Here is a 12,052-nt window from a genome sequence, read left to right on the forward strand (position 1 = left end):
GTTTTAGGCTGGCCATAGTGGGAGTAACATCACTAGTAACATCACACTTTTCAAGATAATTTTGCTTATGTGACACATATTTAATGATGAGAGAGGTGATGGTGATAACTTAGTAGTTACTGTAACATCACACATACCAAGACAATATAAGTCTATAGATTAATAAATGAATCATAACATGACAACACACATATGTTATCACCCACTATGGAGATAGTAACATAGGTTAGTAAAATTTGATGTTACTAGTCTAAGTTGTTCTTCACTGTGACTAGTCTTAAAATTCATGGACTTCGTTTCCTCCAAATTTATGAACCAACGGTCCATTTTATTACTCACACTCACAAAAAGAAAAAAAGAAAAAGAAAAACATACAACGGGCCCAAACGCAAGCGCCCATTCCACCCTAACCCCGAAAGGCTAAAACCCTAGACAAAAGCTCAGCGGCGCAGCACAGCCCAGCCGCCGCGCACCACGCTCTTCCCCCTCCCCCTCCCCCTCCCTCCTCCGACCACCTTCTCCCGAAACGCACGGAGATGCTCTCCGCTGCCTTCGCTGTTCACCCCGCCGCCGTCGCGTCGCAGCGGCATTCTGTCCGCCAGCGCCAGCAGTTCTGCGCTCCAATCGGCACGGCGACGCCAAGGCGGCGGTTGCCAGTGGCGATGCTTTCGGTCACCAACGCCGTCGCCACGCAGAGCCGCGAGAGCGCCCCCGCGTCGCCTCGCAAGCTCTCTTTCCCGATACTGGTACGATTGCTGATTTGAGATTTAGCCGTATTTCATTACCGTTCAATTTATTTGTTATTTAGATACACGTGGCACTGTATATTTGGATATCTTTTGTTGCTTCAGTTTTAAATCAATATGCGTTGGTGGTTGCAGGACTGTTTCAGTTCGGCACTTATTTAGGGAAACCATAAAATAAAAATAAAATCGATTGTTTAGCATATGGGTATGGCGATATACGAACCTGACTAATGTGAGCCTCACGGTTTGGGCATACATCATCATACATTTTGAAGCGATGTTGGCAATGAGCTGACATGGAATAATTGTGAACCATATCCTTTATTTATTCCTGTGCAGAGTGGCACTGCAAACACTTTTAGCGCTCCGATGGAGAAGGATAGGATATGCCTGCTTGAAATCATGAGTTCATTAGGAACTTTGTTCTTTTAAAATTACACTTGTGTGTATTGATTGCTATGTGTGTTGGATTTGTGATTTGCTTATGTGACACCGCACCTGTTATATTCTATTTTGAAATGGGCATGATCACCGTTGTATTCATTCTGTAACAGTCGCTTTAGCAAATTTAACTGAGGTCATTTAGGTGTGGTCGGAGTTCCATAGGTACTCCAGGATGACAACACTGAGTTGACATCTGATATTCAGTTAGTGGTACAGTTGTTGAAAGCAGAAGAGACCAGTGTTTTAGCTGAAAAAAAAGGAAAGCTGGAATCAAAGCTTGGTGGGCTCCAGTTCTACAATTGGGCTTGCCATTTTGAGCCAGTGAAAGCATCCTTCTTTAAGTTTGACCAAGTTTATAGGAAAAATATATTAACATCTACAACACCAAAATATTTTCGTTAGATTAGCCATGAACTATATTTTCTTACAATATATATGATTTTGTAAACATAATATTTTTTTATATTACTTGTTCAATCTTAAAGTTTGACTTAGGACAAAGCTAGAAGTAATTTGGAACGGAGGAAGTATTGTATACAAATAACATCCCATTAACTAATGTCATAGTATGGCTCTATGTAAAGATGGACGAGTGAAACCACAAAGCAAAAGCATGACCTGGTAGACGTTCTGTTACTATAGTTAATTGATTGCATTAAGATCTTGTGGTTTATGTTTTAAATTTTGTTGTTGCTTTCAACTTTTCATATTCATGTATCCTAAATTCTGTCTGCTTACCTCAAATCCTCTTCCTTGGCTAGAACCTTCTCTACTGACTTTAAGCTCTGGCATTATTGAGTATCCATTCATCATTCCCAATTACTTCCAGCATTTCAGTAAAGCTCAGTTGAATTGCTAATACGGTCCACATGGCAGGAGAAAGCATATATTATATTTGACTCAGTGCGCTTATATTTATAGGTGAATAGTTGCACCGGGAAAATGGGGAAGTCTGTTGCTGAAGCAGCTGTGTCTGCTGGTCTTCAGTTAGTTCCGGTGTCATTCAGTGCAATAGAGGTTCCTGATGGAAAGCTCAACATCTGTGACACAGATATTCATATTCATAATCCATCTGAAAGTGAACGTATTCTCCGTTCAATTGCTAAGGACTACCCAGATATGATAGTTGTTGACTACACTGTGCCTGATGCTGTTAATGGTAAGCATATTAGTAATTTTGACTGAACAGCTGAGTTTCCCTCTAGATACAAATATAACACTGTAGACAATAGTTTATATTCCATCTGTACTATTGTTAATTCTTATAGTTAATCCCTTGTGATATCTAAAACGGTGTCTATTTACGAGCAGTGACAGTCAAAGTTTCCTATTAGAGACCATGCCCATATCTAAAAAAGCGTCTATTTACGAACCGAGGGATTATTTATTCATGGTTAGGCAAGCAATTTGTCTGCAATTCTTCCCAATGCTTTGATGTTCTTTGTTTGTAGATTATTTGCTCAATGTTTTTGCTGCTATTGATCATGACATGGCTTGCAGCCAATGCTGAACTTTACTGCAAACTTGGCTTGCCATTTGTAATGGGCACAACTGGTGGAGATAGGCAACTGTTGAACAAAACTGTGCAGGATGCGAATGTTTATGCTGTGATATCCCCACAAATGGGGAAGCAGGTATAGTTATTTTCATCACCTGGTCAATGCATATGATCTTTCCCTTATTGACACTGTAACTTCTTATTAGGTTGTTGCTTTCCTTGCTGCCATGGAAATCATGGCAGAGAAATTCCCTGGTGCATTTGCAGGTTACAAACTAGAGGTATCCATTGATCTTTACGATAATAAAAATCATGATTTCCTTCTGTATTCTCTGTTTCAACAATTTTTTGGTGCCTCCCTTGATTGCCATGGGTTGTGTTCATTATGGGCTCAGTACTTGTCATGGTATGCAGAGTTATCCTTGAAGTTAATTACATTATTAAGGAGTCGTGAGATGGTGCAGAGATGTTAACTTGACGTAGTAACTAGTAAAATATCTACAAGCCAATGTGGTGGAATATATACGAAAAGCTATTCTAATAAGACAGGAGCTGATCAGCTGACATGCCACAGTAATAAGGAGGGAAAGTAGCTACTGGTATAAATTCTCACTGGTAATTCGGAGCGAGGAGCAGGGGTATCTTTTAATTAATTGGAAACAGTTTTGATATCCAGTATGTTAACAAATTTATCTGCTGAAGCATAGTAAATATGTCGCCATTGTAAGTTGAAACACCTTGGGTATGTATACCTAGTACCTATCCGTTCTTGCTTCATCTAAAAGGGTTATTAACATGGATGGGGCCAGAATTGTAAGCCTGCGAGATGCAAATGCACATAGACACAACTTCAGAACTGTTCTTCAATTTCTTATTAGATTTTGAGCAACTTATCTGTACTATTTATATGCACGGGTTTTGAAAGACCTGTTGTTTCTGTGATAGGTTCCCTTGTGTGTTCAAAAGCATCATGCAAGTTGAACTGAACATGTGAGCATGCAGGACTAATGCCACCGCCCACCATCACATCCCAGACACATACATCACAACTATTCTTCTCTGTTGGGAATAAATTAGGGAGCGTTTGGATCCTTAGTAAGAAACTGTTATAGCCTTGCCCGGCAAGGTTTGGTGTTTGGAACTGTTAAAATATCTTAGCTTTTGTGGGCCAGCTAGCTTGGGTGGGCTAGGAAAACCTTGTTAGCTCAGGAGAGCCAAATCGGCTCGCTTCCGACGGCAAACTTCATGCGCGGAAAAATCGACGACCCACTCCTAACAACGATTTTCACGGGGCAAGGCTGGTAAGAAAAAGAACCAAACCGTCCGATCAGGCAAGGCTGGCAATGCGAAAGCTGGCTAGCTGGGCTAGCCGAGCAATTTCCTTACTAAGCAATGTAACCAAATGCTCCCTTAATGAACAAACTGCTCTGTCGGTATATGCTGTGTCTACTTTTTTATTATGCTTCCATCGCCTCTACATATGTTTCTAAATGCCATTCACATAGATTTTACTAGGCTGTATGAATAAAGATATCCAATCCAATCATTTGTTCCAAAAGTGACACAAATCATTAGAGCATCTCTAGCAGACCCCTCAAAACGCGGACCAGTTTACAGTTCGCTCGTTACCTCGGATACGGGTCGAAAACCTCCGTGAAAGAACAGAAACTGTAAATGGAACTGTAAATTTTGAATTCAAGATTTCGCGGGAGAAATAGAACGAGCTCGTAGTTCGTGATTTCCATACATAGTTCATACATACACTAAATTACACTAAATAGCTAGGAGGAAGGCGGCCACCGTAACCGTACAGCCAAAAATTGGCTCACCGGAGCCATCCGGGTGCGGTGGCGACGCTGCGGCGGCGGACATCCTCAGTGGTCGTCGTTGGAGATGAGGTCTACGTAGATGTTGTCCTGCGCCTTCTTCTCGTGGCGCCATGTGTCTTGGTTGTCGACGAAGTCCTTCTCCTTTGCGAGCCCCTGCTCGAGGAGGACGTCGTCGAGGTTCACAAGGGATCGCCGGCGCTGCTCCTCCTCCTGCGCGTTGCGCGCCATGATTGCCTGCTCGAAGATGTCTGCCTTGGCCGGGGGGAGGAAATCCTCCTGCTCGATGACGCCACCGTCCGACAGCACCAGCTCTGCCTCGAGCTCCCGCTTCAACACGCGGAGGGCCGGGAGATCCACCGGCTTCCTTTTCACCTGTGTGAGGAGCGGCGTGCAGGGACTCGACCCCTCTGCGGCGGAGGAGGAGCCCGCTCCAGAGAAGATCCGCCCGTGCCGGCGGTCGTACTCGTCCGTCTCGCGGTGGAGCAGCGACTCCGGCGGCTGGAGGCCGTGGTTGGTGTACTTCTTTGCCGCGCGCTTCCTCGCGCCGTCCGCTCAGACACACTGCTGGCGCTCGGGGTCGTCCCTCCTGCCGGAGCTCCACATTCCACCCCACATGGTGGTGTTCGGCGGCGGGATTAGACTCACCTGCGGCGAGAAATAGAAGGGGGATTGAGGAGGATTGGGGAATCATGGCTGCAGGGGGATAGGGTTTCGACCCGTATCGGCGCCGTGAACTCGTAGATATACCGCATCCGCGGGGGGGGGGGGGGGGGGGGGGGGGAGGTTACGGGCCACCATAAAATGTTTTACGGACCGGGCGAGTATACGGGCTTTGTTCTAGCCAAAAAAGTGGGCCGAGCTCGTATAGTTGCCGGGATTTTGCGGGTCCGCGCGTTTTGAGGGGTCTGCTAAAGATGCTCTTACTATTGTGGATATGTGATTCGATAATGTTGGTCTCTTCACCTTTGAACCATCACCTGTTGGATTTGGCACAAAAAGTTGGAATGAGAACTAATACTTGTCTGTGGTCCAATTTGCCACAAGCAACTCTTATAAAGAAGTGAATAGGTGATGGCAGCCCATTCATCTTTGGACCATCATTGGATTTGGCACAAAGAGTTGGGATGAGAACTAATAATTATCTGTGGTCTGATTTGGACCAACCAATAGCATAATGTTCTTAAAATTGGCAATGGGTACCCAATACCCGCGTACCCCGCGGGTAAAACCCCATTAGGGTAAGGGTATGGTATTTTTTTTAACCATGGGTATACACTTGGGAAAAATTTTATACCCATCGGGTAGAGCACGTGCGGGTTCAGGAAGGCCAAACATGTACCCGCATACCCGTCTACATATAAGTATTACACGTTGAACGTGCCAACCTAAAGGCCCAAAAGGTCGAAGCCAACCTAAAGGTCCAAAAGGTCGAAGCCGATCGGCCAATCCCCTTGACCCTCCTGTATCGCTAGCCCCAGTACCCAATTCCTCATCCCCATACCCCCACTCTCTCTAATCCTAGTGTTAGCCCAGCTGCCCCTCACACCATCTCTTTCCCAACCTCCCGTCATCTCCTCCACGATCCCGCTGACGCTACCCCTTCCCTTGCTGCACAGGCGAGCATAGCCAGCAGCTGCTAGCAGTGCCATGGTGAACGAAGGACAACGTCATGGAGGACCAGTTTTCGTAGCAGGAGGAGTGCGACATCAGCACCAACACGGACACCTTCCTCTGTGTGTCACCGGCAAAGGAGCGGGGCCACGATGATGACGATGTGGAGGGTAGTACTGCTCCGGCACCGACGCCCTCTCTGCTTGTGCGCGTCAGGTCGCTGTCAATGTGCCTAGGTGGCGCCCCTCTACGATCAGATAGCGGGTTGGGCGTGACCGTGGAGGTGGCTGAGGTGGCGCTAGGCTTGCGGTGGTGGTGGCTAGGAGCCGACGGCGTTGAACTCCCAACTACTCCTGCATTGACAATAGGGAAACTTAACTTCTTTTGTTCTTGTGGCTAGGGTTTTACCCGCACCTGAACCTGGCTGGTGCCATGTTGTCTTAAACATGATGCATTATTTATTTTTACTCCGTAACGACACAGGGCGTTGTGCTAATATATAATAACATATACAAATTTGAGAATATGATACATTTCATTTAGTCCAAATGTGCTGTGTGGTGATTTAATATTGTTCAGCCAGTAAGTATAACTCAGATGATTAGAGATTTCTTATTTTCCTCCATATATGAATACTGCCGTTCTTTCTTCTGAATGCCTAATTACATCATTTTTTGTTTCGTATCATTGCTGACACCAATGACCCCATTTTAAATATCAAATTAACATACTTCCATAGGTAATGGAGTCCCATCAAGCGACAAAATTGGACGTTTCTGGCACTGCCAAAGCTGTAATCTCTTGCTTTCAGAAGTTGGGTGTCTCATTTGACTTGAACGAGGTACCATCAGAACTTAAGAGAACTTTTCAAATTCAGCAAACCATCATCCTGAACTCCTTTTCAAGAAATCTTATCTCCGATTTTATTGATTTATGATTAGTTTTGAAGGGTTGCCATTTATGATCTATAAAAATAGTTAAGATTTATGTATGCATCTCAAGTGCCATTTCAAGTGTCATCTGCTTGGACACTTGATCTAATTTACCAGTTACCTGTCCCAGTTGGAACTTTACACCATGTAATGCAAATTTCAGTCATAGATTATTCATATTCAGCAACCTGTTAACCACCTAAGGAGTTTGGTGCTTTATTTAGACTTCATGTCACATTAAGTTCAAATTGGCATGAAAGTATCTTACTTTGATTTAAACCATGTCACATTGAGTGCCAATTCAAACTTGAAAGCATCTTAGTTTGATTTGGATTTAGTTCATTATTATGAATTGTAGTTTTTGTCCAGTAGTCCTGAATGCGGTTGTTCATAAGCATACTTGGTCTTTTCTTTCTAATGCAGCACAGCCATCTGAGCTTATGTGGAGAAAGGTATGCAGTTTTGTATTGTTTTCTCACACTGTTTTGATGTTGTTGGTGTAGGTAAACTTGGTTAGGGACCCAGAAGAGCAGCTTGCCATTGTTGGTGTCCCAGAAGAACATCTCGCAGGGCATGCATTTCACAATTACCATCTCACTTCGCCTGATGAAACGTAAGTTCTCTTCCTTTCAGAAGATGCTAGATTATGTTTTGATTTTGGGGACCTTGTCTAGTGCGATGGACTGAGGTAATTACTATTATGTACCGAAGTACATGGCCCCACTCTGGCAGCTCCCTGTCATTGGCTAAGATCCCCATTCTCTCGGTTAGGTAGTTTATCCTTTGAATTGGGAATATATCTTTATCTCAGGCCTTAAGCAAATTACAGTTATGCTTTCTTGGATTGTTAGCCCTCTATATGAAGAGGACTCCTTGTGATGAATAAAGCAAGCATAGAATTACAAGAGGACCCCCTATGACTACGATGAATAAAGCAAGCGGAGAATTAGAAGAATAGTTCTTCTATCTTGCCTTCAGTGGAAGAGCCCTTCCCCTTTCTCCCTGCAACCCTAGTACACAACAGCTTTGGTCTTCCGGTACATAACAATTGCCCTTGTTATTATTGCAGAGTATCATTTGAGTTCCAGCACAATGTGTGTGGCCGTTCAATATACGCAGAGGGAACTGTTGATGCCGCCATGTTTCTCCACACAAAGGTCAGGATTGCTAATATGTGATTGCCTGGAAATTTTCTGCCTAGTGCTTTGGTCGAGTCAGGTTGATGTTGACCACTGCTTTGCTACTGCAGATACGATCTGGGGCGGACAAGAAATTATATGATATGATCGATGTCCTGAGAGAGGGCAACATGAGATGAACAGGGGTATTTTAGGGTTAGGAGGAGAGCTTATGCAGCACTGTGATGGCGTGTTATAAAAAACTCTTGTTTTGCAGCAAAATTAGGTCACTGTCCGGATGTAGCATCTTTTCGTTGTAATTGAATCTTAGATTTGTTTTACTAGTTATTATTGTAACTCTTATTTACTTCTCGACGGGAAAAAGAGTCGTTTGGGCGAAATAAAGAGTTAACTTGGGCTTCTGTTTGAGGCCAGAGTTGGCTGTTGTTGTGGCACGAATGATGGAAGGCAAATTCAGTACGAATAATATATTGTGGAGGTTGAAATAGTTTGTTAATTATGGGTTGTATGACATCGATGTGGATTATTGGGAATGTATCTGGTGCACCGGGGCAATTGGTGCTACCGGTGCACCGGACCCCGTTGCACATTCAAAAATGTTTGAAAAAATTTAGTGTATTGACATAACGTCAATGTATGTTTTCACAAAAATTCAAATCAAAATTTGAAATATTGCTCAAGATACATAAATGAAAATTTTGTAATTAATGTGCTAATGAGCCAAAACTGAAGTCCAGCTTGTGTTATGTACTATTCAGCGTCAAAATTGTCATTTTTCTATCTCGAGCAATGTTTCGAATTTTATTTTGAATTTTTATGACAACATACATTAATGTTCATTTTTTCGGATTTGGTCAAACATTTTTGAATGCACAATGGGGGACCGGTGCACCAGATACATTCCTGTGGATTATGATAGTCTAAACTGCTAGAATTGCAATAAAGAAGCTATAGTCGAGGCCGGGTGACGCAAACAACGCAAATCTTAACACCAACTTGTTAGTGGATCGTCACACTGGCCCTGACCTTTATTTCAGTTTACAAAGCACCAAATGGCACTACCGTGGTGCCATGTCCGTGATGACGTCTGTGTTTATATACAAGTGTCATATCGCCGTCTCTGGATATTTTGGCCATGGCACTGTCAACGCAGGATTTTAGTCAGTATGCCTACACAAGTCCAACAAGGGATCCCACCGCCGTCCTGATACTAGTTTATGTCTACACTATTTTTTCCACACCATTGAGGAGATAATTTACCACCGCATGATGATTGTCCACAAGCAAGATGTTGTTGTATGCAGCGGCGGAGGTATGATTGCCTAAAATGCGTCGAGGGTGGTGGTTAAAGCACAACACAAGCAAAACCATGATCATGGGATGGGGCCCTGGCCTCCGACTCCACCACCTCCTTGCTGCTCATGGTTGTCCCCTCCAAACTTGATGACACTCCTTGAAAACACCAGTCTACACGGCGGTAATCATGTTTAAGCCTGCATCAATGGCGTCGTCGGCATGCACCATGACTTCATGGTCTTGTGGACATGTCCCGCGACTTCCATCATATCTTTGACAAGGTAGAGCGGTGCATCAATGGCGCCATTGGTATGTCCCTCCTGCATGCGTGATGCTATACCATAGTGGCATTATGCCAAGACGGCACACCAGGCCTTTTGTTGTACATGGGAACAAAATCTATCACCAGAAGCAAATAATTTTTGCTTTAGAGGAAAATTATATTCATTGGTTGACGCACTGATGTTATAATTAAAAAAAGGTTTCATTAAAAGCAAACACTATTCTCTTTGGAAGTGGACTCTCTTTTATTTTCGGAAGCAAGCAGGAAGAAATTAGGAAGCAAGCGAGAAACAATGGTACGTCGATCAACTAACATGTTTGTCCATGGAAGCAAATTCTTTATTTGACGTGACCAAATTTTCATTGCATTAGAGGCACATATCCAATGCATTGGAAGAAGCTAACATGAATTTTAACTACATGTGATGCTCTACTGTTGAGGCAACAAATGACACTTATGGAAGCATGCTAAAAATATTAATTTTTATGCTAAAGCATCAAATGATAAGTTATGGAACATTATCATTTTTCGTATGAAGCAACGAAATTGTTAGCAAACCAAAAAGCACATATGAAAAATAAAGGAAACACAAACTAACGATAGTTGCAAATGTTTCAAAATCCAACAAAACTGATGTGTTAAACATTGCTGCCCTGAATTTGAAAAAGATGAGTCCATATTACAACCTCGAACTACCACCGAAGTCTAAAACACAACTCTGAACTACGAAATCGTCTAATTTGAAACCCCGAACTTCCAAAACCGGACAAAAAACAACCCTGGGGTGGTTTTTGATCGGTTTTGACCAGTCAACTGCCTAGTCAACGCCAAGTCATTTTTGGGTCAAATTTCTGCAAACAAAATTTCCCAGAAAAAATGAAAAAAATCACAAAAATCCACACAACCATTATGTTCAATCTGGGAAAGTCTCAAAAATTGTTAATTATAAACTAAAGTGAAAATTCAAATTCAGAGCTTTTTTGTTTCAAATTTTGACCAAAAAAAGCTTCCATTTTTTTTGAAAAAGTTCTCAAAAATCCACACAACCCTTAGACTGTGGAAGTTTCAAGAAGTTTTGCCTGGGTAAAAAATAGAAGCAAATTTTAGGTTCAGGAGATGGTGACATGGCGTACGACTTGGCGCTGACTAGGCTGTTAATTGGTCAAAAATGGTCAAAACCAGTCAAAACCAACCCAGGGTTGTTTTTTATCTGGTTTTGAAAGTTGAGTGTTGTATATTAGACTGAAAGTGCGTTATATCGACTAGAGGGGGGGTGAATAGGCGATTTTTATGAAAGTCTTCAGAACATAGAAGTTTTGAAGATAAACGATAAAATTAAACCTATTACCATGCAGCGGAAGGTAGACTACACTAGGCAAACCAAAGTCAAGTATTCAATGAAGTGAAAGCACAAAGACTAATAGCAGCTAGGTAGTAAGGATCAGGTAGGAAGATATGGTGAAGCCAAACAGAACATGCAAGGAGTAACAGTAAGTAAAGTGAAGTGAAGATGAGACCAGTGACTCGTTGAAGACAATGATTTGTTGGACCAGTTCCAGTTGTTGTGACAACTGTACGTCTGGTTGGAGCGGCTAGGTATTTAAACCTTAGGACACACAGTCCCGGACACCCAGTCCTCACCGTATTCTCCTTGAGCTAAGGTCACATAGACATCGCCCAATCACTCTGGTAAGTCTTCAAGGTAGACTCCCAAACCTTCACCGACTTCGTTCACCGGCAATCCACAATGTCTCTTGGATGCTCAGAACGCGACGCCTAACCAGCTGGAGGATGCACAGTCCTCAAGTGTAATAAGTCTTCAGATCACACAGACAAGAAGACTTAAGTGATGCCCAATTCTCTCTGGCTCTGGTGGTTAGGGCTTTATCCTCGCAAGGAATTCTCTCTCAAAGGCTTCGATGTGGGTTGCTCTCAAACGACAAAAGCCGTACTTTCAATCTGAGCAGCCAACCATTTATGGTTGTAGGGGGTGGGCTATTTATAGCCACTTGGCAACCCGACCTGATTTGTCCGAAATGACCCTGGGTCACTAAGGAACTGACACGTGTTCCAACGGTCAGATTTCAAACTCACACGGCAACTTTACTTGGGCTACAAGCAAAGCTGACTTGTCCGACTCTGGACAAAATTCGCTCTCATAGTCTTCACTCGAAGACATAGGTTTTTTGGTTTAGGCATCACTTCAGTCATTCTGACTGGTTCTCTTGGACCCCACTTAACAGTACGGTGGTTCCTATGACTCAACACAAAAGA

The 12,052-nt window shown here is 43.1% G+C and overlaps 1 protein-coding gene across 1 annotated transcript; it reads left to right on the top strand.

Moving 5' to 3' along the window:
• The first annotated feature begins 429 nt into the window (after positions 1 to 429).
• Positions 430 to 8,695, top strand: LOC125550301 (putative 4-hydroxy-tetrahydrodipicolinate reductase 1, chloroplastic). Its single transcript, XM_048713274.2, has 8 exons — positions 430 to 746; positions 2,112 to 2,349; positions 2,691 to 2,824; positions 2,895 to 2,969; positions 6,868 to 6,969; positions 7,564 to 7,673; positions 8,130 to 8,217; positions 8,310 to 8,695. Exons 1-8 carry the CDS (start codon positions 537 to 539, stop codon positions 8,376 to 8,378), a joined length of 1,026 nt encoding a protein of 341 aa, XP_048569231.1. The 5' UTR covers positions 430 to 536; the 3' UTR covers positions 8,379 to 8,695.
• Positions 8,696 to 12,052: the final 3,357 nt, after the last annotated feature.

This window comes from Triticum urartu, chromosome 1A (assembly GCF_056163025.1).
Source record: "Triticum urartu cultivar PI428250 chromosome 1A, HENAU_Tu73, whole genome shotgun sequence".
Lineage (NCBI taxonomy): Eukaryota > Viridiplantae > Streptophyta > Magnoliopsida > Poales > Poaceae > Triticum > Triticum urartu.